Source organism: Nipponia nippon, unplaced genomic scaffold (assembly GCF_047370975.1).
Source record: "Nipponia nippon isolate SJK-2023a ecotype South Korea unplaced genomic scaffold, ASM4737097v1 scaffold_10, whole genome shotgun sequence".
NCBI classification, from domain to species: Eukaryota; Metazoa; Chordata; class Aves; order Pelecaniformes; family Threskiornithidae; genus Nipponia; species Nipponia nippon.
The window spans coordinates 540,870-566,501 of NW_028262291.1; the positions used below are offsets into that span (position 1 = coordinate 540,870).

The 25,632-nt window shown below is 59.5% G+C and overlaps 2 protein-coding genes across 8 annotated transcripts in view; one reads left to right on the forward strand and one right to left on the reverse strand.

Moving 5' to 3' along the window:
- Positions 1 to 1,840: 1,840 nt before the first annotated feature.
- On the forward strand, positions 1,841 to 13,423 carry SYT12 (synaptotagmin 12). Of its 6 annotated transcripts, none has more exons than XM_087746692.1 (8): positions 1,841 to 1,924; positions 6,364 to 6,428; positions 7,963 to 8,156; positions 8,497 to 8,889; positions 11,072 to 11,287; positions 11,384 to 11,504; positions 11,733 to 11,866; positions 12,597 to 13,423. In XM_087746692.1, the coding sequence occupies exons 2-8, from the start codon at positions 6,392 to 6,394 to the stop codon at positions 12,768 to 12,770; spliced, it is 1,269 nt and encodes a 422-aa protein (XP_087602818.1). In that variant the 5' UTR covers positions 1,841 to 1,924; positions 6,364 to 6,391; the 3' UTR covers positions 12,771 to 13,423. The 6 variants fall into 6 exon arrangements, with proteins under 6 accessions (XP_087602818.1, XP_087602815.1, XP_087602817.1 ...); XM_087746689.1 differs by lacking the exon at positions 1,841 to 1,924 and adding an exon at positions 2,316 to 2,378; XM_087746691.1 differs by lacking the exon at positions 1,841 to 1,924 and adding an exon at positions 2,750 to 2,836.
- A 2,437-nt stretch (positions 13,424 to 15,860) lies between these two features.
- The window catches only part of IGHMBP2 (immunoglobulin mu DNA binding protein 2), a 44,559-nt gene continuing 34,787 nt past the window's right edge, over positions 15,861 to 25,632 (reverse strand). The window contains exons 10-15 of one of the 2 annotated variants that reach the window (XM_087739447.1): positions 24,040 to 24,158; positions 23,097 to 23,191; positions 22,591 to 22,714; positions 19,685 to 20,518; positions 18,798 to 18,982; positions 15,861 to 16,359 (exon numbers count right to left, since the gene is read on the reverse strand). In XM_087739447.1, coding sequence (XP_087595573.1) covers positions 16,162 to 16,359; positions 18,798 to 18,982; positions 19,685 to 20,518; positions 22,591 to 22,714; positions 23,097 to 23,191; positions 24,040 to 24,158 — 1,555 coding nt within the window. In that variant the 3' untranslated portion in view covers positions 15,861 to 16,161. Of the gene's footprint in view, positions 16,360 to 16,379; positions 16,730 to 18,797; positions 18,983 to 19,684; positions 20,519 to 22,590; positions 22,715 to 23,096; positions 23,192 to 24,039; positions 24,159 to 25,632 lie in introns of those variants that run through there. The other variant, XM_087739455.1, reaches the window with a different exon arrangement.

Consider the following 25,632-nt stretch of genomic DNA (forward strand, 5'->3'; position numbering starts at 1 on the left):
GCGAGGCGGTAGCCGGGAGGGCGCGCGGGGGCCGTCGGCTCCCGTTCCCTTCCCCAAAGGCGCCTTTTCCCCTCCTGACCTGAACAGGCGGGGGCTGCGCGACTGCTGGGCGTCGGGGCATTCCCTGCCCATCGGCCCCAACAGTTTGGCCTTTAGGTTTGAGCATCTTTTGGATTTTTATGTAGTTTTTTTTTTCCTAAAAGGATAAATGGTCTTTTAAAATTATTTTTAGTCTTAAAAGGTTGCAGAGGGTGGTGTTTCCTACAGGAATTCAGGCTTGGGCAGGGGAAAGTAATTCAGGTAAGTGACCTGGGGCTGAACGAGCAGGTGAAGCGCTGCCCGCTGTTAGGTGCGAGGGGAGACCCCCTCCGCAAGCCAACGTGTCGGAACGGCCAGCGGGGGAGAGACGCCGCGGCCACCTGGAAAATGCCAGATGCGGGGGCCGGCTGCTGCCGGGGGCTTCGGCAGGAGGATTTTCACCCAGAGCAAACGGCTGTCCCTGCGCAGGGGGCTGCCGACCGTGCCGCAGGAGCAGAGCCGGCGGAGGGACCTCTGCTACATCCCCGTGGCGGTCTGGAAACCAGCAAACCCAAGCCACCTTGCTGCCGGCTGAGCTGCTCGGGGTTGGGGGTTGGGGGGGTGTTTATCAGCCTGCGTCGCTGAATGCTGTTATTTAATTATCTTCACGGTTATCCAAGGCCTGACCCACGCACGCGGGTGACAACAAACTCGCGCCGTCTGCTAGCAATCCGAGTGATGTTTAATAGATCAGTTGGCATCTTCGGATGCCAGACTGGGCCGCCGCAGGCTGCCGAACCTCAGCCAAGGCCAGCCCCGCTGGAGCAGCTCCGGAGGTCGCTCCGGTTGCCCGCGGGCTGAAGCGAGGGAGCCTGGGGGTGGCCCCGCGAGAGGGTGCTGGTGGCCGGGGCTGCGCCGGGCGAGGGCCAGCCTGCCGCCTCCCCCGGGAGCCCCATTCCTCATCTCTGCTGGGGATGAGGTTTGGGAGCGGGGGAAGGAAGCCGTGGCTTGCTCGTTTTCCAGCTGGGTTTTATACACCTAGAGGAAGGGCTGCGTTCTGGAAATGCCCGCGTCCTGGCTGGGCCGGGAAGCCCGGGAAAGGAGCCTTGGTTGCAGGATGAGGCTCCTCTCCCACTCAGGCAGCGTTTTGGGTTACAGTCAAAACTCAGTCTGTTTTCTCCCTGAAAATGAATTCCCTGCCAGGAAAATCGTGGGACCGTCTCCCGTGCGGGCCCTCCCCGGATGGGAGCCGGAGAGCCCTGCGGCAGGGCGGCGGAGGGTGAGCTGGCCCCGCTGCTGGCTGCGGTGGGTGCTCCTGGGCACGGGGGTCCCCCGCGCGTCGCGCTGCCCTGGGCGGCCAGCTGGGACCGGCTTTGCTCCCGGTGCCTGGGGTTTCCCCCACAAAATTGCAGTTATTCCGTTTTCTCCAATTGAAGCAAGTGATTCTCTCGCTGTTTGAAATCACGGTGGTCTGGCGTTTGAGGTAAGGGGGCTGAAAACGTGGGTACGAAGCCAGGGTAAGGAAGGGAAAGATCTCTGCGCCCGTCGCACGAGAGCAGTGCAGGAGAGGCCTGGCTGCGGACCACGTTGTCGCGGGGGAAGGCACCCGCCAGCAGCCCTCGTCTTTCGGTCTCCAAGCTGCTGAAAGGGCTTTTTTGGGCCAAGTCCCGTGTAAATGCCACTTGGCACTCTGAGAAGGAGCTTCGCCTTCTGCCGCGTTGAGGGAGAACTGATGGATTTTCTTTACGAGCAGGCAGAGCCAAGACCTCGCTGCTGGGCAGCCCCAGCTACGCCCAGGACCCCGAGGTTGCTGCGGGGAGGTGGGATGGAGGAGGGAGGAGGCTGCCGCCACCCTTCCCATCCCTCCAGGAGAGAGGAGCAGCCGGGAAGCCTGCGTTAGGGACAGGTGAGGATCCAAGGATTTGGCTCGGGGGTGACGATCCGCAGACCCCAAATGGCTTTCCTGGAGGAGAGCAGCACCCTTGGAGGGGCAAGAGGAGGGGACGCAGCTCCTGATGGAGAGAAATCAGAAGCAGGGGCCGGGGCGGGGGGCGAGCTGCGGGGCGCAGAGGCGCTGCAGGAGGGTGGCGGGGGGGGTCCCCGGGCAGCAGGAGGGGGGTTTGGGGCGGCCCCGCTGGACGTGGGAACGGGGGCTGGAGGCGGCCGATGCCGGGGAGCCCCGAACCCGGGGAAGGGGACGGGGGGAGGCCGGAGCCGTCCCCGGTTCACCCCAGCGTGGGGGGCGCCGGGGGCGGGAGCTACCCCCCCCCTCCCCCCCAGCCCAGGCGGAGCCCGGGGCGGCACCGCCCGCGTCCCCCCGCCGCCGGCCGGGAAAGGCGCCTTTTTCCCCCAAAGGAGCGGTGAGTCGGGGCCCGGGGGGGCGGCTCTGCCCGGGGGGGGGCGGCTCTGCCCGGCGGGGGCCGCTCGGGGTCCAGCCCCGGGGCTGCGGCAGCGTGGGGCGCGCTGCGGAGCGGGGCCGGGGCTCCTCCCGCCGGGGCCTGGGGGCTCGGGGGGGGGCGGCTGGGGGGCTTTTACCGTAACTTCCCCAGGAAAGTTGCCAGCCTGCGGGGCTGGGGGCTGAGAGCCGGGGAGGCAAAGCAGAGCGAGAGCGCTCGGCACCTCAGCCCCGGCGCCCCCGGGCGCCCCGAGCCCCGCTGCCCCGGCGCGGCGGGCGAGCAGAGCCGCCTCCTCGCCAGCCCCGGGCGGTAGCGGCCGCCCCCGCTCGGGCAGCCCCGGCTCCTCGCCACCCCGGAGCGGCTCCCGGCAGCGGAGCGGCGGCCGCCGCGTCCCTCCCTCGGCCCCGGCCGGGAGAGCCCAGGTGGGAAGGGCTTTGCGGGGCCGCCTTGCCCGCTCCGGCGGGGCGGGAGCCGGGCGGCGGGGGGATGCTTCTCCCCTGCTTGGCGGGGGGGGGGGGGGTCAGGAGGGCCTGGCCCCCGGAGGGTGCAGAGACCGCCCGACTCATTGCAGGAGTGAGCCGGGGGTGCAGCCCGCAGCCGGCGCCGGCAGGGAAGGCGGCAGAGCCTGGCAGCCCATCCCAAATCGCAGATCTCCGGCGGCGAAGCATCCCAGCCTGCCGCCCATCGGAGCGGGGGCCCGTTCGGGTCCCAGAGCCGTCCCCGCCGAGCTCGGCACCCACCGGGAGCGGGGGGCAGCGAGGAGCGGGCTCCCCACGCCTCGCCGCCGCTCTGCTGCGTCCCCGTCTCCGGGAGCTGGGAAATTGCGGCAGCCCTCTCCGCTCCCGGGGCCGGCGGGGGGAGCGCGCTGCTGCTGCCCGGCTCATGCGGAGGCTGCGGGCAGGGCCCCCGCTCTTCGCCCCCGAGCCCCGGAGATTTGCTTTCCTGCCCGCGCTGTTCGTCACCTGCCCAGGTAAAATCCAGCAAGAAGCGCTGGGAAGGACCCAGGCTTTTGCCCGTGGCGAAGCCGGCGTTTCCCAGGCCGAGCCTCGCGGCCGTGGGAGCTGCAGGATGGCGCAGGGCCGCCGTCTCCGGGTGTAAATCCGGCGGGATCGGCGCCCCGCTTGCCGCCCGAGGTGCAGGTCTGCGGGGAGGTGGCTGCTTCGCCTCCTGCGGCGCCACGGCGGGATGGGGAGGGCAACGGGTGAGCGAGTTTGGGGTCCGGCGTGGATGAGGGGCAGAGCCCCAACCTTTCTGCTTTGCAAGTTTTGGATGCGTTTGTTTGGGGTTTTTTTTTTTTTTCGACAAATGTGTCGGCAGCAAACTCGATCCTGCTCTTCTGCCTTGCGGATCGGGGCCGGCCGGGGCTTTCCCCCTTCGGCAGGAGCGGGATGGGGAAGGGTGAAGAGCCTCGCTCAGAGCCCGGGATGGGTGCGTGCGAGCGGCGGGGTCGGGGCTGGAGGAGAGGAGAGGAGAGGTGTTGCTGGAGGGCCACGCTCACCGGTGAGAGGAGTTTAGCCCGGTCTCAGGTGCCTGGCGAAACGGGGCGTTGGTGTCTGGGTTAGGGCGAGAAGGAAAGGCCGAACGCGGGGATCGCTGCTGCGGTTTATGCCTTGGGTTGTGACATTTCGGGACTGCAGGGCGCTCTGGGGGTGTCTGCGGGGCGCGGGCCCGTACCCGTGTTGGCCCAGGTGCCCTGGGGCCAGACCCAGGGGTTCTGGGCCAGCTGTTTCGGGCCTCGGAGGGCCGCGATGCCAGGGCGCAGCGATGTGCCAAACCCCCCGAAGTCTGGGGCAGGTCCCCCCTTTCATTACCATTTCTCTCCCCGCATCGAGCCATTTTATTGTCCCCCCCAAGCGGGAAAAGGTATCCCGAGCCCTGCAGCGGCTCCCAAGGGAAGCGGAGCTGCCCGGTCCCTCGGCAGAGGCTGCCGCGGCGGGCGGAGGGGGCTGGGGTCTCCAGGGGGGAAAGCATCCGTCCCCGTGCTGCCAGCGGCACGAGCGCGGTGCCGGTCCCCTCCTCGTCCCTTGGGTTTGCTTTCCCAGGAAGGGATTTGAAAGGCAGGTTGGGGGGACGACACGGCGTCCCCGTGAAACACTCGCAGGGGAGAGCTTAGTTAACACAAAATGCGATAAATCCCTTCCCCGAGCGCCTCGCACCTTCGTTTGCTTGCTCAGGCAAGGCTGATATTGTTTTGCTAACGGGAAGATACCACCTAATTTAATTCCCGTGCCGAACCCTGCAGTCGCTCCGTGTCTCTCTGGGTGATGCCTTGGAAATCTGGCTCCCTCGCTGCTTAGAGCTCGTTAGAAAAGGATGTTTTGGGGGAGAAAGCTTTGAAAGAAATGGAAAATTGGACATGGAGGGTTTTGAAAAGAGATGTTTGCCCTTCTGCAGAGAAAGTTGGTCCTGAAAACTTTTGTGTTTTCATATTAAAAAAAAAACATGGGGAAACATCAAAAGAAACGGAGCCTCTTAATTAGGGACGGTAGTTTGTCAGGCCCTGAAAAGGGGCTGCTTGGGGTAAATGTCCACAGTGTTGCACCGTTAAGGTGTCAGTGTGGATTTCCAGCGCTAAACAGCAAAGCGTCCCTTAAGCTGAGCTCAGTCCATACGTGACACGAGTTTAGCACGTTCTCAGACGAGATTTTTACTGAGGGTTTCTCCGTTGCACGCAGAGGTTTATGAGTGAGGAAGGAAGGCGAGGGACGAGACGGGGGTCTCCCAGCCCTGCCCCAGCCTTGCTGTCGTTTTGGGTAGGTGGCTCGATTACATTTAGAAACCCCTCCTCCTGCTGTTACCCCAAGGGTGTCCCGCGCGGCCCTTGCAGAGAGGGGCCCCAGCCACGCCAGGCCAGCATGGCTGATATTTTATGCTATAATGCACTGCAGTTGCCACCTTTGGCTATTAAAATCCAAGCCTGGATGGTTTTGGGGGGGTTGATCACCCCTACAGCGCCTGCATCCGTGAGCGTCCGAGGCGGGCGGGACGATGGTACCCAAATCGCGAGTGCCCGTCCATCCGCGGCAGCGCCCGCTCCTCCTCCTGTGCGGCGAGCGGGCTTCGGGGCTCCGTGGGTTTCGCAGGGAGTTTGGGGGGCTCTGGTGGGGAGATCTTGTGTGGTGCTGAAGATGTGTCCCTGGGCTTGGGGTTCGGGGATCGCGGTCTGGGGGACCGCACCGGCGGACCGTGGGCCGCGATCTCCCAGCGCAGATGCCCGGCAGCGAGGCGGGTGCTGGCTCAGTTCATGCTGGATTTGCTTGCTGGGTGTTTGCAGGGGATCCCAAACCTCCTTCGCATAGCGGGAAACAGCTGGCTTGGAGAAATCCCCTTCGGCATCGCACGGTGCCTTTGCTGGGATCTGTCTCGGAAGAGCAGCTGCCTTACGTTTGGGATGGCTCTCGCATACGCCTCAGCTGGGAAAGCCCCTGCGGGGAAGAAGGCCATCGGGCTTTCCCGCTGCAGGAATCGGTTCCCGGGGACCGGCATCATCCAGCCCTGCAGCGACCCCGAAGCGGGGCTGCTCCCCTTGCACGCGGCCGCGCAGAGCAGCCCCCGGGGAGGCCGAGGAAAGCCGCGCAAGGCAAAGGCAAGATTTGAGCTGGAGAAGAGCTTAGAAAAGCAGCAAAGGGCTTAAAGGGCTCCTGGAGGGGAGACGTCTGCGCACAGAGCGACGGAAAACGTCACCCATTAAACGCCCCGAGGTGAATCGTGTGGCTCTGCGTCCCGGCGTGGCCGCTCTCCGGGTTCCCGCGGGGTTTTCGGTCCCTCCTTTAGCTCCTCCGTTAGTGGCGGAGATGCTTAGTGCAGGTTTGCGCTGTGCCTGGAAGAGGAGCCAAGGCCAGGAGCGATGGAGGGGGAGCAGCTATTTAGCATCCCTGCTAAAAAATCAAAAGGCAGCTATTTTTTAATTTTTTCCCTTTATCTTAACTCACTGTCTCACGCATTGCAGGCCGTCCCGCTAGCGGGGAGCGTTTGCCATGGACAACGGGCACGTAAGCAGCTACCGCTTAAGCGGTGAGTACTCCTGAGCGAGCCCCGGGAAGGGTTTGGGGGCAGAGCCGGCCGGGGCTTGCACGCCGAGCTGCTCTGGGGGGGATTGCTGGTCCTCCCTGCTTTCTGCAGGAGGAACCCTTTGCTGCACGTGCAGACAGGGTTCAGTTCCCTAATGCAAGGGGAAAACCCTTAAAACCCCCAAGCTTTCCGACCTGTGGTGCTCAGCCCTGGAAGGTGGGCGGGTACGAGCAGGAAGCGGGTTTCCAGCTCCGCTGGGGTTTGTACCCGGCGCTATTCCGAAGTGGGAGCCAGTAAAGGGTTGGTTTGTACCCGGCGCTATTCCGAAGTGGGAGCCAGTAAAGGGTTGGTTTGCCCCGGTTTTGCCGCCCTGCCGTAGCAGGAGCGTGCGAACTCCTTGGAGCCGGACGGCACCGACCCCCTCCGTGCGTAGGAGCGCCCCAGAAAGCTGCAGCGCTTCCCCAGCATCCGCAGCCGGGGTGCGGGGGACAAACCACAGCCCTGTGCAGATCGTGAGGGGCTGGCGTTGGGGTGGAAGAAGCAGGACCTGGCTGTAGGAGCCAGGTCCCGAGCCTTTATCCCGAGGGATCCCTCTGGGCTGCTCCTGGCCCTCGGGAGGGATCAGAATGAGGTGCTTTGGGTGCAGATATTGGTTGCTTTTGCTGCATCCCTTTGCTGGCTCCTGCCGAGGAGGTCTGGGGCGGGGGGAGCAGCGGGTTGTCCCTCTGCTCGGATGCGATGTGGGAGTAAGCCTGGCTTGGGCTTTTTCTGGCTCTGAAGCTGCTGCCGAAGGAGGGAGCGCCGCGGCGTGACGCCGGAGGACTCCCCGGCAGCGCTCTGTAATGAGAAATCTTTTTTTTTTTCCCCTTTTTTTTGTGTTACGCTGAGTGATTGGTGTTGGTTCGGTCGCTGGTGCGATGGAGGCTGGTGCAATGCAGCAACAACTGCTCAGCGTGCCATCGCAGGGCTGCCGCGTCCTCCCCGCTCCGCAGCCGCAAGCCCGGGCTTTCTCCTCCCTGGATCGCAGCAGCAGCAGTCGGGGGGGTTCCCCCCTTTCCAAAAGCTTTTTGCTTGGTGTTTTTTTGTTGGATTTTTTTCCCTGTTTCTGGATTTTCTTGGCATCCCCTGCCCGTGGGAAGCCAGGCAGCAGCGAGGGTTTCCCTGTGGTGGCAGGGGCGACGCAGATGTGCACTGAGCACATCTGTACGTGGGACGGCTCCGCAGCTGGTGAGGGGCCCCAGCGCCCCGGGGTGACGCAGCCGTTCACCATTTCCCCCGTTTGCTGGGGAGCGGGGCTGACGTACGCGTGCGCTTCGCCTCCCAGGAAAGCAAAGCGAGGACGATGATTTTTTTGGCTGGCCAAGCTGCTGCCTGACACCATTTGCAACCCGACCGAGGGAGAGGCTGGGGTTTATCCCCCCCTTGGCCGATCCCATCCTTGTAGCTCAGAGCTGAGTTTCTGGCGTGGGAGCAGCAGAGGATGAAGCCCCTGGCCCGGGGCCGCGGCCAGCTGACGGTGCCTCTTGTCGCCCCGCAGTCGCCACGAGCCCGCCTCGGTGGGAGATCGGCATCTACGCCGCCGGCGCCTTGGTGCTGCTGGGGATAGCCGCCGTCAACCTCTGGAAGCTCTGGCGCTCCGGCAGCTACCCGGCGCCTTCCCCCTTCCCCAACTACGACTATCGCTACCTGGAGCAAAAGTACGGGGCGGCGTGTTCGGACGTTAAACACAAGGTAAAAGGGCAAAAAGCTTGGCTCGCCTCCTTTCCCTTTGCAACCTGCGAGCTGCTGGAGGGGCAAAAGTATCACCCGCATCCTTTCCCGGGGGGAAAAGCAGTTGGAGACGACCTGGTGCTGCTGGAGAGGTTGGGGATCGGCGCGGAGCTGTGAATAGGGCTCGGGAGCTGTAGGAGGCGCAGGGTTTGCTGCCGCGGCAGCTTGAGGCCAAGCAGGGGCCGTCAGGCGTCCAAAAAGGCGGCAATGAATCCCAGCTGTCCCCGGCTCTGTACGAAGGGATGGGATTGCATCGAAGGGAGGGGATTGCATCGCCTGGTTTTCCTTTCCCTGTTCGCAGCGCGGGATGGCCCCGGGCTTGCAGAGGGCGCTGGGCAGGACCTCACCCATCCGCAAGACCAGCCTGCGGGCAGACGACACCTTCGAGAGCATTAACGAGCTGGGCAGCCTGGAGCTGATGAGCAAAGACCTGGGCTTGGCCCCCTACGGCCCTCTGAAGAAATCCATCTCGGCCGACTCCCTCAGCTCCATCTCCTCCATCGGGAACAACTTTGGGCAGGATTTCACGGTGGGGCAGGTGGAGGTCTCCATGGAGTACGACGGGAAGGCGGCCGCCTTGCACGTGACGCTGCTGCAGGGCAAGGACCTGCTGGAGAAGGAGGACGCTCGCTTCGAGTCCTGCTTCATGCGCATCAGCCTGCTCCCGGCCGAGCAGATCGTCGGCATCTCCCGGGTGAGCCGCTCGCCCCTCTTTGCACGAAAACGCTGTGGGTATGTGGCATCGCTCGCTTTTTGGTGGCAGCACCCCTCAGCCGAGCTCCCCAAGACAGCGACGGGGCCTTGGGAGCAGGGAGGTCCGGATGCGCTGGGGCTGGGCGCAGTCGGCGCAGGATTTTTGGAGCCCCGCTCGGGGGGTTGCAGCGTTCTGCGGTGCGGGGTGTCCGGATGGGTTTGTGCATCACAGACCCGGCAGAGGCAGAAATTTTTCCCTCTTGCCTGGGATGTGAGATGACCTTGTTGTCTCGGGCATGGCTTGCGGTAAGTTTTCCTGCTCGACTTCCCCTGGGCCAGGGATGCTGCGGAGGAGGACGCAGTCTGGGGCGGGATTTGGGGAGCGGCAGCCTTCTGGGCACGCGCTGCCGGCGTCGCGCCCCGGCCCCGCACGCTTGATTCACGCTAACGAAGCCCGAGCGCGGTGCCCTGCAGCCGCCTCTCCTTTCTGCGGCAGCCGCGGTGCCGGGATGCGGCGGCCCAGGATCCGGGCGGCTGCACCAGCTCCGGCAGGACCAGAACCAGGGGTGTTTGGGGGCAAACCCTCCCTTTTCAAGTGCCCCAAAAGCTGCTCTCGGAAAGCAGGAGCCTCGCTTTTCTTTCAGCAGCTGCTTTTTGCAAAGCTCAGGGTCAGCCGGTTTGATTTAATCGGGATCTTCCAGGCAGGAGCAGAAAGCTTTATCCCGCTAACGAAACCTTTCCACGGGGGTGGAGGTACCGTTGCAGCGAGCACAAAACCACTGCCTTTAAAGTATTTCCACAGCGCCCTTCTAAGACCATTTTCCATCCAGAGATCAGGCTCTTTATTTATGCTCTGGAGATATTTATTATTTAGCATCATGATTTATAATTCACCAGCGCTATTTACCCTCTTTTGCTGTCCTGAGACAAGTCATAAAGACTCATCGGGTTCTTTGCCTTTAATGCTTTACAGTACTTATGGCTTGGCTTTTCTTTTTTTTTCAATAGCCGCTAATATTTCAGTTGTGCCTTTCATCCAGCGATCCCAAAATATAACGCGGCTGCAGCCAGCCAGCCCTCAGGGCTACAGAGAGCGAGCTGCAGACCTGCTTTTCCCGCAGGGGTACTTCCATCCCCCGGGGCCTCTGGAGGTCGGCGGTATCCGATGGGAGAGCGGCGCTAGGAAGGGGGTGGCGGAAGGTACCGCCTCGCCGGCTGCTTCGTGTCCTTCATCCAGGGATGGAGCACATCTAGGAGCAGGCAGGCAGGCAGACAGACAGACAGACAGACAGACACGAGGAAGCCCTCAGGATGAGATGCTGGGGAGTCCCGGCGGCTCGGGGTGATGAAGCCCGACGGGTTCAGAGCTGAACCCCCCCGGTCCTGCGGTGGGATCCCTTCTCCACCGCAGCACCCGGCGTTGGATGGGTGGCGGGTAGCGGGTGGCTCCGCTTTGCTCCGCGCCATCCGGGGCTGCGGCTCTCCATCCCGCGGGAGCGCCAGGCCTCCTTTCAGGACAAAACCCTGATTTGTGGGTGGTACCTTGGGTGCCAAAAGAAATAGGGCTGGGGTAAGGAAAACCAGCCTCTAAAGGCCTGATTTCAGAGCAGTTCCCCCCACCAGCACTCTAGGACCGGGTAGTGACCAGCACCCTGCAGGATGGGGCCCTGGGGAGTTGCTGCTGCATTTGCTCCAAGTGAGTGAGAGATGATGTCTGGCAAAAAGCATCGTCCCCATTTGGCGCGTTTGGGGCTTGCGGAGCCCTCCGGCTCCGGCTCGGAGCGGGGCTGGGGGTTGCACCCCCTCGGCCAAATCCTGTAGCCTGGAGCGGCCGAGCCGGCCGCACGTCCGAGCTCCAGGGCGCAGGGATGCCTGGCTCTTGCATCTGACAGCACCAGAGCAACCTTAAATTGTTAATTAAAAGAATTAATGGGCAACAGGGCAGGCCCCAGCCCCTATTTTCTACCCCATTTGGTGAGCAGCTGCTGCGGTCGGGTGGGAAATAACTTTTGCCCGCAGGGAGGCTGGGACCCCCCAGCTCCTTCGGGCTGGGGCATGCCCTGCTTGCGCCGCCCAAAGTCGCGTGCTCCTTGCGATTCCCACGGCAGAGACGGGGTAGATCTCGGATGCAGCCCCCAAACCTGGCACGCATCAAGGCAATCCCCCCCGCTTCCCCGTGGCAGATTCAGCGCAGCGCCTATGCCGTGGCCTTCGACGAGCGCTTCTCCATCCCACTGGACCCGGCGGCGCTGGAGGAGAACAGCTTACGCTTCTCCGTCTTCGGCATCGACGAGGACGAGAGGAACGTCAGCACCGGCGTGGCCGAGCTCAAGCTCTCCGACCTCGACCTGGCCGCGCGTCCCTTCAACGCCTGGCTCTACCTGCAGGACATGAACAAGGTGAGCAGGGCGGCCCGCCTCCCCCCGCGATTTTTGGGGGGTTTCTCCTCCCTGGCGGGCTGGGACTGATGGGCAATGGCACGTTGTGTCCCGCAGGCGGTGGACACGGTGGGGGAGATCCTGCTGTCCCTGAGCTACCTGCCCACGGCCGAGCGCCTGACGGTGGTGGTGGTCAAAGCCAAGAACCTCGTGTGGACCAACGGCAAAGTGACCGCAGGTGAGCAGGGGCTGCCTGGTGGGCGCGGGGGCCTGGGTCTTCTGCAGGCGGGAGGTGGGCTTTCATCCTGGCTTAGCCTGCCGCTACACGGGTATTTATCGGAGTGGCTCCCGTTGAGGACGGACCCGACCAGGAGGGTCCACCAGAGAGGGTTTCCCCCACTTTCTCCACGTCGCAGGGCAAACGCATGGCTGACCCCGGGGCTTTTCTCTCCCCCCACCCGAGCAGATCCCTTCGTCAAGGTGTACCTGCTGCAGGACGGGAGGAAGATCAGCAAGAAGAAGACAGCGGTGAAGAGGGACGACACCAACCCTGTGTTCAACGAAGCCATGATTTTCTCGGTGCCGGCCATCGTGCTCCAGGTCCGTCCCGGCTGGGGGGCACGGCGCAGCCTGGGGGGGGCACATCCCATCGAGGTCCCCAAATCCCTGCGCTAGTGAGGGCTTCCTGGGGCGCGACGGGCTCGGGGGGATCATCGGAGCCGTGGGCTGGGGTGGGGGCCATATATGTGCATGTATGGTTGGGGGGACGTATGTAGGGGGTATGGGGCATGTGTATGTATAGGGGATGTGCGTACATGATTTTTTGAGTATGTGGGGAGATGTGAATGTATGGCTGTTGGGAGGGGTCGTGTGTGTGGGTTGCGGGATACAGGGGGCTGCACGTGTACAGGGTGCGGTTGTGTATGTGGACAGGTCATATACGGGTTTAGGGGATGTGGGAGAAGTGGGGGATATGTAACTGGTGGCGAGGTGTAGGAGGATGCATATATATGGGGTATGGTTGTGTAGGGGTATAAGTATATACAGTTTGCAGGTACGGGGTATGAACAGGGTATGGGGGGGTGTATGAATGGGGTGGGGGTGGAGAGGGGTGTGTAGGTATGGGGTATGGCCGTTTTTGTGGATGCGTGTTTACAGGGTGGGGGATATAGGGGGTGTGTATGTATGGGCTAGTATTGGGGGTACGCTGTGTGTGCCTGTGTGGCTGGGGAGGTCGGGGGGGATGTACGTACGGGGGGCGGCGGCAGCGCGAGCAATGCAGCGGCCGCTCTATGCTGGATCGTTGCAATGGCCTCGCGCTCCCCTGCAGGACCTGTCCCTGCGGGTGACGGTGGCCGAGTGCGGCGAGGACGGCCGCGCTGACAACACGGGCCACGTCCTGATCGGCCCGGCAGCCAGCGGGATGGGCATCACGCACTGGAACCAGATGCTGGCCACGCTGAGGAAGCCCGTCTCCATGTGGCACCCGCTCCGGCGAAACTAGGCTGCTGGCGGGGAGCCCACCGCACCCCGACACCGGCTCTGCCCCGGGGACAGCGGGCAGAGGGGGGCTCTGCCCGGCCGGCGGCTCGGCTGGGAGCTGCCACAACACCGCGTTTGCAGCCGGGCAGGGCTTGAGCGAGACTTTGCAGCGCTGAAATGGCGGAGCTGCTGGCGTGCCTCGGCCGGAGCATCTTGCTGCCAAAGTATTTGGAGGACGCAGCAACTCCTCGGCTGCGTCTCTCCCCACCCGGGTCGCCCTCGCATGCGCTGGGGGCTGCGAATGGACCCGCCGAGAAAGGAGCCCTCCCTTCAGATGGACCAAAACCAGCACCGACCTCCCCAAACCGCTGCCGGGTCGCCAGCCGGGCTCCCGAGCATCCCACGTGCTCCCCGGCAGACCCCGACATCGGTGGGGCCCTCGAATGTGGACCCCAAGGGCGCCCGGGGAGGGGGTGGATTTCTTTGGAAGGCGGTTTGAGGTCAAACGAGGGGGGAAATGGCGAGGGGGTTGATAAAGTGCCGGCACGGCGTGGTTTCTCTCAGCGTGTGTGGTTTTTCCGTTGGGTTTCGGAAGGATTTTGGTACACTGCACTGGGGCTGACCGTCGTTGTTATATATGGGTTTTCCTTCCATCTTTTTTCAGGCAGAGTAAATCTCTGCCCATCTCCCCGCTGGCTGCAGAGGGGTCTGGACTTGACGAGTGGTTTTTCAGCGTCTGAGGTCAGAGCCAGGCTGAGAGTCCTCCCCTAAAGGTCCAGCGTGGCCGGGGTCAGCGGTTCCCACCCCAGCCCCTCTTCCCAGCTGAACCCTCGGGGCTGCTCAGAACAGCACGGCAAAGTCCTGCTCTTTTAAGGCAAATCTCGCGACTGGGGGGTTACTTTGTACAGCTGTCGGTCCTGGAGTCACGCTTTGACTTGCTCACCCCAAAGCTGGCTTGTTTTATGCGAAATCTGGGTGCAGAGGAACGCCGCGGCCCTGCGACCGAAGGTGGACGTGAGACACCCCTAATTTCTGAGTTTTTAAGCCCAACCCCTGTTTCAGGGGGAAGGGAGGGGAAAAATCTGTTTGGATCCTGTCTGCTCGTGGGCTCCTGGCCCAAGCAAGGCCCGGCCCCTGGGCAAGGTTTGGGGTTTTTTGGGGAGCCGATGCCCCCTCAGCTTTCTGGGGGTGACAGCTGGAGGGCTGTGAGGGGCTCCCCAATGGCATGGGCTGGCGGGCAGAGGACGCCCTGGGGACCCATCCCTCGCTTCAGCCAGAGCCTTGGCTCTTCCCTGCCTGCAGAATGCTGGTGGGAAGCCAGGCAGGGAAATCTGGGGGGGTCCGGGGCTGTTTGCCAGAAAGCCGGTGCCACGGGGTGAGCATGGCCAGGGATGCGGTTGCTTGAATGATTTGAGCAGGGGAAAAAAAGTGTGAATGAGCCACTTATCCCCGATTAAAGCTAACACTGTGGTGGTACCCTGAGCTGGCAGCAATCTGCCTTTCTGCTCATCTGCCTTCTCTGCCTGACCTTCGCTTTGGGAGGAGGCTGCGATTTCTGTGTCGCGTCCTCCCCCTCCACAGCCCCTCGCAGGCACTGCTCCGGCTCTTCCCCCCCATATATGCCCGCACCGCTCGCCGCTGCACAGATTTTCTTCTCCCGTGCTCCGTCTCTGCCCCCTCCCCACCTTTCCCTCCAGGAGCCCCCGTGTCCCCTCTGCTGCCGTGCGAGCCGGTGCCCTCCTTCCGCGGGCTGACGCACGGCCGGCCCCGGGGACCGAGGCATGAGGTTTGCCCGGGACTGGGGCTGCAGATGGAGGGGTTTTTGAAGGATGAGGTTTACTGACGGATGAGGAAGGTTTTTTTGGAAGGTGTTCACAGCCAGTACCGACAGGCACTGCAGTTTGGAGGAAAACTGGCTTATTAGCTACCTCATCCAGCACTTGGGAGGAGGGACAGACATGGAAATGCTTGGCTGTCTTGCAGCCCCTGCAAACTGCTGAGCCTTTGGTCAGGATGGGATGAGTGCCTTCCACTGGTGCCGCAGTCACCGCTGGGCAAGGTCTGCGGTGCTCAGTCCCAGAATGACGGGCCGTGTGTGGCTTGGGGTTTTTTATTGTGCCCCTCTCCAGCCACTCCTCTGTCGAGGCAGCCTGGCCCCTTTCCCTGGGGCCTGCATGCGCCACCCTGGGGACAAAAAGTGGCTTCTTGAGCTATTCCTCAGGGGGTGGGGGACCCCGTGCGATGCATCGGTACCCGCTCGGAGCCATCAAGGAGAGGGGATAGGGCCGGGGGCTGGGGTGGATGGAGAGATGCTTTGGAGATGTGGCTCAGCAGGCAGAAAACAACATGGGAGATGGGTTAGTTTTGGGGGGTACAGGAGTAGGGAACGGGTCAGGACGGGCGACGCTGAACCGAGGCTGCCTGGGAGGGCTGCACAAAGCTCGCACGGCCATACCCTGCCTTCGCCGCTGCCGACTTTCCCAGTGGCCATCGGCCTCCAAGGAGCTTTGTAGCAAGGGCAGGACAGGGAAAAGAAACGCGTCTCCTTGGCAGGTCTGGGAGGTGCCGGGGAAGGGAACGGCACACACTGGAGAGGGAGAGACCTCACCAGTGCTACCGGGAGGGCTGGCGAGCGAAGGCGGTGGACGGCGGCTCTCCCAGAGCAGCAGGCTGGGCGTTTTGGAGCAGCTCGCCGTGGTGCCAGCAAGGTAAGGGCTCGAGGCCTCCCCATCTCCAGGTGGCCCCGGAGCAGGGCTGAGCCCTGCATGGGCCCCATCCTGCCGCAGGGCAGAGGCCCGTGGGGCTGAGCCCGCGCCCCGCAGCCCCTTTGCACGGTGGGGAGGGGACGCAGCCCAGCTCTGCCGGCTCCCAAAGGGCAGCCCGGGACTTGGGGTCTTGCTGGCTGCCGTGTGGCCACGCCAGGCCACTCTAACTCCAAGCCGTGCTGGGAGGATTGCTAGACTGGGAAAACGGAGCTGGAGGCACGCATTTCCTTAGTCACCCTCCCTGGAGGAGAGGGTCACCCAGGGTTTTCAGTCCCTCCCACGCCCCTGCTCACGGACATTTATCTCTTTACTCTAGTAGGGAGAAATGTCACAGCAATGGCTGATTGCTTTAGGTGTTTTAATCTCTGTCTTCACGGGCATTCTCCAGCCCCTCTGTGTGCATCCATTACTTTGTCAATAAGGATAACCGGGACAAATAAAGCTGCTCTCCTTCCTCCATCTCAGCTCTGTGGTTCAGGGAGGCCCAGCGACTTTATTCAGACACACTGGCTCCAAGCTGTCTACCACCCAGAATGAGAGCTCCCATTTCCCTCTCGGGCTCAGCACGGCCCTGTAGCTTTAACAGCATCTTTGGTTTATGTAGCCTGACCCGTGACTTCAAAGTTAAAAAAGAAGCACTCGGATCCTTCATTTCTCCTTGTCTTTCTTTTTGCTCTTTCTCTGGCTGGTCAGTTCGCTGAGCTTCTTGTCTAGGCGCCGCTGGAGATGGGCTCTCTTGGCTGGGTCCAGGGACTTGTCTTTGGAGCCGCTCCCGGGATAGAGAACCCCTTCTCTGCTGATCCTCTGCCGCGCATGGGCCCTGGCCTTCTCCCCGCAGCCGTGAACCTGGCGGAGAGAGAACCGACACCGGTGGCAGTCGGGAAACAGGGCAGCGATCGCGTACATGGGAATCAGGCGATTTCATTCCTGGAGCCTGGAATTCCTCTTCCACCTGCTCTGCACGCCCCTAAAACCATCTCCTATTTATTTATAGCTCCTCTAACACGGAACAAAATACAAAGGTAATTTTTCTCCTTCTGGAATCTACATAGCAGGTAAATAATCCTTTTGGACGGTTTAAGTATCTCCTTCCAAAACTTTAAACATCTGGGGGGAACTCACGCTCATCTGAACAGCTGGATCTGTTACGGTTCTCGCATCAGAGCTAGAAATAAAACTGAGCTCCCGATGACGTTCTCCGCTAATACAGAACGACCTGGGGGAAAAGGAGTGAAACAGGAAGGGTGACTTGGGAAATGAGAAGAGACCTTTTTAGCCATATATCTGCTTCTTTAGTGCAATTAGATCTGTCTTCTGTACTGGAATCAGAAAAGCTTCATTATGCTAATTCTGTGCAGGCAAACCTTTTCCAAAACCCACCGGCACTGAAGCCCAGGCCGTGTTTAAGGTGCATTAAGCCAAGTTCAGCACCATCCTGAATCATCTCCACCAGGTCTAAATTAGAGATCCTAAAAGTGTACCCCTTCTGCTTGGTCCATCCCAAAGTCATTTGATGTTTTCACGACCATAAGCTGACCGGAGGACCCCAGCCCATTCTTTCAGCGCTGTGACCAACCTTCCCGCCCGGTTAGCGCTGCTGGAGCAGGTTGCCAATGGCCAGGAATAGCCGTGCGCAGCGCCTGGCACGTGGCTCCTAGCCAGGACTGGGATTTCTGAGCCTGCTGCCCGATCTAAACCAGCCGTAGCTAACAGACCCTCCAGACCAGCTTTAAAACGGGCAGTAACTCCCACGTCGGGAGGTGCTGGAGCACAGGCTGAACATCATCCAGTGGGGTCCGCTGTGCTGTACTAGATGGGGAGGGGCTCAGCAGCTGGGGGCTGCTAAAGGGGGGCACGAGCTCTTTCTGAACAGGGACCCCCCATATGCAGAGGCTCCGGCCCCTCTGAGATGGCTCCAGGTATGTGCTAGCCCCGCTTAGGGCCAGGCATGGGTAGGAGGTCCCAGGCTATTTCACAGTGAGACCTGATAACATCTGGAAAAAGAGCTGAACTTTAAGAAGCAAGAAAAACTCGTTGCCATGCATTTTATCCTTCCAATTGTTTCTCACTGGCATTCTCATTACAATTCAGCAGGGAGAGGCGATTCTGCAGGAAATAAATTTATGTCCCAACTGGATTGTGAATGACCATAAATACAACCATTCTTTGCCATGGAAACAGATAGTACTTGACAAGGGGAAAATCTATGCTGAGGATTTATAGGTCAGCTCGCGAAACGTTGCTAAGCTCCGGGAGGCTCCACGCGGCAAAGAGCTATGCCTGGGCGATGCCGGCGAAGGGACGATGGGCACGGGAGGCTGTGGCTAAATGGAAAATCATCACCTCTCAGCCCGTGTACTCGTCACAGCCACCACCCAGCCACGCCAGCTCTGCCCACAGGACTCAAACCCCGAGGCCAGCTTTCCACAAAGCATCACGCTGCCAACCCTGGAGGCTTAAACTCACCTGCCTGCCTTTGCACCTGAACAGAAAGAAGCAGCCCAACACCAGTTTAACCTCAGTTTCCTTCCTTCCCAGATCTGGGGAGGAAAGGGCTGTCAAGCAGCTGCGGAAGAACAGCCAGGAAGAAGCTGTTGGCTCAGCGGCCATCACAATGCTGCTCCCACAGAGGTGCAGGACGTTACAGGGCTGCTGAGATGCCTGCTCGAGAGTCCTCCACCGCAAGAAAGCAGAGCAGAGGAGGCTGAGGGACTGCTGTCACTCAGGTATGGATGGGAGCTAAAGCTGAGGTGGCACAGTGTGGAGCCACGCAGCTCCAAGCCCACAAGGCACTTAAGGAAATGCCTAATTGCTAAGCAGGCACACAGCACTGCTCTGTGTGGGCTCAAGCCTTGACTTGTCCCCAGGTTGCAGAGGGAATCTGCAAAGAGCTGGGAATCAAGTGTCCAGGCTCCCTCAAGTCACTGCCTTAAGCCCAAGCCTCTTCATTTCTCCTCTCTGCCTCACTTTACCTACACAACCCGGGAGTGTAAATGCCAGAGAATGGTAAAGACAGGCTCAACGGAAGGGGGGAAAAAGGAAAAGCTCTCAGGAGGAGGCGTGCAGAGCCCACATGTTAATGCCTGGCAGCCCTTTCTACCTGCAGCTCTAGCAAAAGCTCTGGCAGAGAGGGTTTTGCTTTACCCTCCTTGCAAGGAAATCCTGCCTGGGGAGCTCGATGGGGAAAATGCCCATGTTAAACCCATGCTGCTTGGCACATCCTCCTCCTCTCCAGCCCCCTCAGTGCTCAAACCCCTGGGCAGGCTGCCCGGCCCCACGCGTACCTCTGGGATGTGATGGCTGAGGCAGTAGCATCTGTTGCAGTGGAGGCAAAGCTGTCCCAGGGTTGTAACGCTGGCTTTGCAGCGGGGGAAGCTGCAGGTGTTGTCAGCTTTAATGGCAGCAGAAATCAGAGCATCGATATCTTCTTCTACCATGCTGTCTGCTCCACTCTTAACTGCTGGCTTGCCTGGGGAGAAGAAAGGGGACGAGACCTGGCCATTTAACCACTGCTTAGAAGTTGAGAAGCATCTGGCAGCTACAGCCTGGGCTAGTGAGAAGCAGCACGGGTCCGGGCAGTCGCCGTTTGCAGCGACTGGGATTTCAGCCCCCGTGAGACCCGTCGTGCCAGTAAACTCTGGCCTGTGTTCACAGGCACTAGTAGGAACTCAAGGCTCCCACCCGCAGCGTGCCTGGGTGCTTCCCCCTGCTAAAAGGGGGCTGGGGAAGAGGAAGGGGCCATGTCTGGCAGGGAGGATGGCAGCTCCCGGCGGCTCTGTCTTCCCCTGCCTCTGCGTTTAGGAGCCAGCCACGTCCTTCAGTGTGGGCCAGGTACTCCTCTTAGCTCCTCTCCCTACATTTGGGAGCCTCCAATCTAACTCCTGAGCCTCTCTTCGTGGGAAAGGGTCCCTAGTGTTTTTCTTTCAACTTAAGAAATGTGCCTCCAGGCATCCAAACCCCCTCTCTCCCAGATGCTGCAGCCAACTGATGCACACTCCTGCCAGTTCTCACATCTCTGCAGTGACAAGCATCAGAGAGCTTTCCAAGAGCCACATCCCATGCTCCACGCATGCAGACAAATCCCAAGGCCTGGAGGCAAAACCATGGGGATTAAGCACAATCCATTCAAGGAAGACCATTAATTGTGCTGCTTACGAAGAGAGCGACCTACCTTTGGCTTTGCTTTTGTCTTTTTTCCTGCTGCTGCCCTGAAGGCTGGCACTGGGCTCCTGAGCCTCCCTCGCTGCCTCCTCCCGCCTGGCTTTCTCCCTCTGAACTCTCTCCAAGTGCAGGGTTTTCAGGTCCACTTCCCCTGAGCTCTTGCCGCTTCTTCCTGGCTCGGCAGGGACAGGAGTTTCCCTGCTGGGATGCTGCGGCTGAGGAAGGGGGAGCTGCTTGCTGGGGTGGGCGGCTGCGGGGGGCGAAGGCTCGGCAGGCTCTTTCTTGCGGACGCTGATGTACCGGTCCCTCCCTTCCCCGGTGCTCACGTGCTGCAGCCCGTATTCCTCCGCCATTAGGTGAACCAGCATCCGATCGTGAGAATTGAGGGACGGGGGGAAATCCAACTGCGTCTCGCTGCTCTCTAGGAAGGCCACCAGCATGGCCTTGAATCTGTCGGCGATGCCATTTGTCCCTGGGCTTTCTCTCTCAGCTCCGCTTGTGTTCGGGGCGAAACGCGCTTCTGGCTTCTGACACTTTGGTTTGGTTGCTGCTGCTTTGAGTTTCCCCCCCAGAGGTAGCTGCGGTTTGGGGCCAGATGCTGCAGGGAGCTTTGCACCCTGCTGCTGCTCACCACGGCCCTCCTGAGCGTAGTTTTCGGGCACGAGGTTGTCGAGGTACTCAAAGGCTGTGCGTACCTCCCCGTGCTGGCTGAAATAATCCACCAGCCGCTTCAGAAAGGCTTGGTTGCTGACGGTGCGGGTGTCGCAGATGACAGCCACGTGGCGCCGGGCGCGGGTCACCGCTACGTTTATCCGCCGGTCTTCCGCAAGAAAGCCCACCTCGCCTGTGAGAAAGAAACCAAGGGGCTCAGGACTGTCAGTGGGTGCAGTGTTGGCCCCAGGTCTAGATTTGGCCCAAAGGACTGAAGGGTTGCTTAGCCAAAGGGTGGGAGCCAGCGTTTGCTGGACTCTGGTCCCTGACTCACGCCGTCACCTTCATCTTTCTGCCTCCATTTCACCACCTGCAAGCCAGAGCCAGGGCTCCCCACTTAGCTCCCGGCGTCAGGAGGAGGATGGATGCACGTGGAGAGGAGAAATATTTTCCTGGGTGGCCCGTGACACAAGATCAGGCTGGGACCTGGGAGCAAATGCAATATGAAGCAACATGGAAGAGGCTCACCTTGCGACCGAAGAGGAACTGCAGGTAGAGGAATGCACCCTGTCCTACACAGCTCCCCCCCGCCTGCCCCCAGACTCTCGACAGGTTTACAGTAACAGCCATTTAGGCAACTCTGCAAGGTTTGCTTCTGCTCTCTGGCTATTTTCTCAAAGAAGAGCAGTAAGAGCCAGCAAATGCCAAGATGACTCAGTGAGGATCAGCTAGCGAGCAGGGTAGTGTGGGCGGCTTTTGAGTTTCCAGCTCCTGGGGATAAAGAGGAGGCCAGTCGGGAGGAAATTAATGCCTCCGCCGGTGCGGTGACCAGCCTGGCTCTGTTTCTGCCTTGCCTTGCCGTGGCTGAGCAGTCTAGTCTGAGCGACCTTTGAGGAACAGGGTGTGGGCGATCCCCTCTCTGTGCTCTGCAGCTTAGAGAATGGTTTCCAGTTTCTCTGATGTGGTTTCGCCTGACTGCAGGGGCAAGTCCAACTCCTCTGATCTGGCAAGAGGGCTTCCTGCTGGATCAGGAACGGCTGCAGAGGGCCAGGCACTGCTGTTCAAGGTCCCTGGCCTCCTCTGAGCCGAGAAATGCAGCTGAGAAAGGATATGCATTTCTCCCAAGGGTCTCAGAGGGTGCTAACAACATCTCTTGTGCTCTAGGCAGACCAGAGCCATGCCCAGACACCATGAGAAGCTGCCTCGTGCCGCCAGGAAAGCGAGCGATTCCTGCACCGCATCTGAGCTTTGGCTGCTGCCTGTGCATGGGAAGGGGGCTGGGGGACGCACGCCTTCACGGAGGACACCAGCTCCCACTGAGCCGAGGCGAGGTGAGTCACTCATGAATAAGGACTATTCTTAGTCCTGTCCCCCACCTCCATTCTCTCCCCACCGCTGCTTTTCTTGCTCTAGGCTTTCTTAAAAAAAAAAAAAAAAAGCCTCCTCCTTCCACACATCCTTTCCCCTTTTTCCCTCCTAGACATCAGCACTCCCAGCACATTAGCAGCAAAGGTAGCAGGGCAAGAGACGTGTGTCACTATGGGTTTGAAAAGGGCAGCGATCCGTGCACAGGAGAGAGGTGCTTCACGGAGCGGTCCCACTCATGCCCTCCGCTCGAGCTGACTGTCACAAAACCCTTCAGCACGGGCCGATGGCTCTGCCAAAGGAGCCTCGTGGCTCCGCAGCACCAGCTTTTTTCCAGCTATTAAGTTTCGCTGCAGTTGCTGATAGGAAAGAACTCGATTTTCCGCTCTAGATTTTGCTCCCAAAAGAAGCATTTTCTGCACATGACTTGTAATGCCAGCTCCTGCTTGCTTTCTTCAGGGAAGTGACCCAAAATAGGCTCCAAACCCAAGAAATAAGCCCCCCAAATTTTCACCTTTTGTGGGAGGTGCTCGGCACCCCAGTAAACGTGGTGCTAATCTGACATGTGCCATTCTTAGGACCCCAGTTTAAATAATTTCTGAGGCCTCAATAGCCTGGAAACCTTCAAACTAAGCAGTCCTGGCTTCCTTTTTACCTGCTGCCTAGCATGGGAGCCTTCCTCTGCAACTGTGACAGCAAATATATTCGTTCATTAAAAAAAAAAAAAGCTGAAAAGGAAGGTTCTTGCCAGTAAATTCATTCAGAGCAAAGTGCTGGAGACTGTCAGAACTGCAATTAAACTGCAGCACTTGGCAACACGACGAGCGACCTTTAGCAATCACACAGTTCCTATTTCTTTCCCATTCCCCGTGGAGTAACTCTCCAGCAGTGAACTCCTACCTTTCCTGTTGGATCTCACGAATGACAGGATCACTGCCTCTTTCTCTCTTCCTTGGAAACCATCAACTGATTTAATTTCTAGCTCTGGGTACCTGTGGCAAAGGTGCTCTCTTAGCATGTCCACCTGAAAAACATGCGATAGATATCTTTTAAAGAAAAGTGCAAGGTGAAAAGGATTAAAACGGCACTGTTTTGGTAAAGTCCCTTCCTCTCAAACCCACAAGGATGAGCGCTCACACCTCCTCGAGGTCAAGCACTGACTCCTGAGGCTAGCAGTCGAAAATACTCGACTAACATCTCTTCCCTCCATGGCCTCAAGCTGCTTAAATATGGAGAAGCTGGCCACAAATGCTGATTATACAGTTTGGCTCTGCTGACTTCCCCCTCCATCTCTCTGAGGACAGTCTGGTATCACTCCTGGAGATGGCAAGGATTGAATCCACCTCTGTGTTTGCTCTGTGTGCATGCGGAAAGAGAGGGGAGATGCCAGGAGCGGGTCATCTCACCTGGAGGTTGTAGGGGGCTACAACAGCGATGTCTTGTGCCTTCACGCCAGCTTCCACCAAGGCCTGGATGTGCAAACCGGCCAGCTGCACCTCCCCTAGGGCAGAAAGCAGAAGGGGTGGTGATGGGAACCGGCTGGCAGGCAGAGGCCGAAGCCACCAGCCTGGACATGCTGCAGCTCGGAGAAATTTGCCCACCTCCCCTTAAACAGCAAGGAAAAGCTAAGGGAAGTCCTGCCTGCAGTCCAGCATTGTGCCAGGGTAACGATTCCCAACCTGGCTTGCTCGGCTAGAGGGTGATGTGCTACACAGCCCCATTCCCAGGGCTGCACAGCGCTTGCTTCTTGCCTTTCCAAGTCACCAGCTCACTTAAGCTTAAGAAGAGCTTTCTGAACAGCACTTGGCTTTCTGCGGCCTTCCCGTATCAATCCAAGAAGTCGAAGATAATCCAGGCAATGGATTATTCTCCCTCTGAAGCAAGACCCTAGACCTCACTAAAATTTCAATTCTCTATGCTGCAACTGAAAAAACTCCACCTTTCCTTTTCATTCTGCTTTTTCAAGTCCCCACATTTCTAAACCCCCGTGACCAAATAAACAAGCTTCATGCTCAGATCCGTGTGCTCAGACCTTCCAGAGACTGCAGGAAGCCTGCCACAGGCAACTGGCTATTCAGGATGGTGGCTGGTTCAGAGAGATCTAATGAGGACAAGTTAAATACAAATGTGAACTATTTCACTAGTTTATTGGCTGGACTGGCTTTACCCTCCATTTTGCAGCAAAACACAGGTTTAAAAATCCAGAATCTGCAGTATGCTGCTCCAAAAGGCTGCCTCCCAAATTCTGGGAGACGTGCATTTAATCCCCTGCTCAAAATCCCCGAGTTATCTTAGACAAGTCTTTTTGGCTCTCAATTCTGGCCAACAAAATTTTCTGAATGACGGTACCTGGATTCCCCTTAGACTGTTCATCCTCCACTTCCAGCTCAAACAGGCCACAGCCAGCAGTGTCTATAAGCAATAAGGGAATTGTGGTCTCTTCTGTAGAGGTGACGCCCGGCAGGTCCCTGCACAAGGTATTTGGGAAACGGTCAGTTAACAAGGCTGAAGTTACGCCAAAGGGATGATCAGCTGTGTTGCTGCTTACTCCTCCCAACAATGCTGCAAGGACAGAGGGAAAACAGCTGGATATTGCTTCCGAGGGACAAGGCTACAGACCAACAGCGGTGTCCTGTGGGGTGAAAACGCAGCAAGATTGGCTCTGGAGGTGGTGAAGAATGCCAGAAACTGAGAACTGAGGTTGCCCCTTTCTGCTCCACCAAGCTTGGGATCCCTTTGCACCTGCAGTGATGCTGCTGAAGAGCATGTCACGTACAGCAATAACTAAGCAGGGCCCTTTAGCTCTGGGAAGGTCCTCCGGCTCTCAGCTCCAGGCTTCCTGGGTGCAGTGCCAGGACGGCAGCCAGAACCAACGGCACAGCCAGTCCCGAGGGGCCCAGGGGAGTTTGACAACGCCAGAAAGCCATAGCTGAAAAGCCATTATTGCTGCGCACCATGGGAGTGCCATTTAAATGCTCTCCCAAAACGCAAACAATGAGCTGAGGGCCCCGGAGAGTCTCACGGGGGCCAGCCAGCAGTGCTGAGAGCTTTCTCACCAGCCAGTTATTGCAAGGCAAGGGTACAGTGTGTGGGTGTTAGTGTCTCGCTTAAACAGTCTCAAACAGGAAAGATACGCAGACCTAGGGAGATGTGGCAGCTGCTTTCTGCTTTTTAGGGTGTTGAGAAGAGAGAAGGAGTGCCTGAAGTATTACCAGAGATTTGACAGCAGTGCTGTCGGGCAAGAGAAGAAAGCACAGCACAAGGAACCACAGAGGAATTGGGTTTTCACATCATTCCTACATCTAAAGCTGCTGCATTCAAAAAAAATATGAATAAACCATATTTTAATACCCAAGGAAGTTGCTAGCTGAATTCGCAGCCTAGGAAGAGGACAGGCGATGGAGGGCAGGAACGGAAAGCCTGGAGACGGCAGGAGAGCGCTGAAACAACAACGTGTTACTGCACATCATGTACAAATCATGGAGAGCTGGGACTCCGGAGAGTCTGCAGATAAACAAGGCAGATGGCAAGCCACCCAAAAGGAGGATTACCTCCAAATGACAGGCAGGGAAGCGAGGGCGAAGGCAGTTTCCAGTTCAAGGCAAGCCCCCAGCTGCAGCCTCTCCTTCCCAGGACTCCCGGCACTGCGCGTCTGTTCCTCTGCATTTGTATGCCACCGACGGCCCTCGCTTCCCATGGACTCTGGACATTACTCACTCCATTGACAACAAAAGTCTCCTCTCCGACTGAAACTCCTTTTTCTCCTGTCTGAAGCTATTGCTGTTGTAATGCACGGCTGGGAAGGTACGGCCGTCGGTGCAGCTGTGACAGGGAGCAGAAGAGCCCCGGATGCACCTTCCCCAGCCCTAGGGCGAAGCAGAGCCCAGAGGAAGAGCTCTTCCCCTGGCTTTGGGGACTGACTGCCTCAGCCCAGCGACTGGG

Excerpts from the sequence above, each read along its gene's own strand:
- SYT12 (XM_087746692.1), top strand. The coding sequence starts at position 6,392 with ATGGACAACGGGCACGTAAGCAGCTACCGCTTAAGCG. Across the intron at positions 6,429-7,962 it reads AAGCAGCTACCGCTTAAGCG|TCGCCACGAGCCCGCCTCGG; the intron begins GTGAGTACTCCT and ends GTCGCCCCGCAG. Across the intron at positions 11,505-11,732 it reads CAACGGCAAAGTGACCGCAG|ATCCCTTCGTCAAGGTGTAC; the intron begins GTGAGCAGGGGC and ends CCACCCGAGCAG.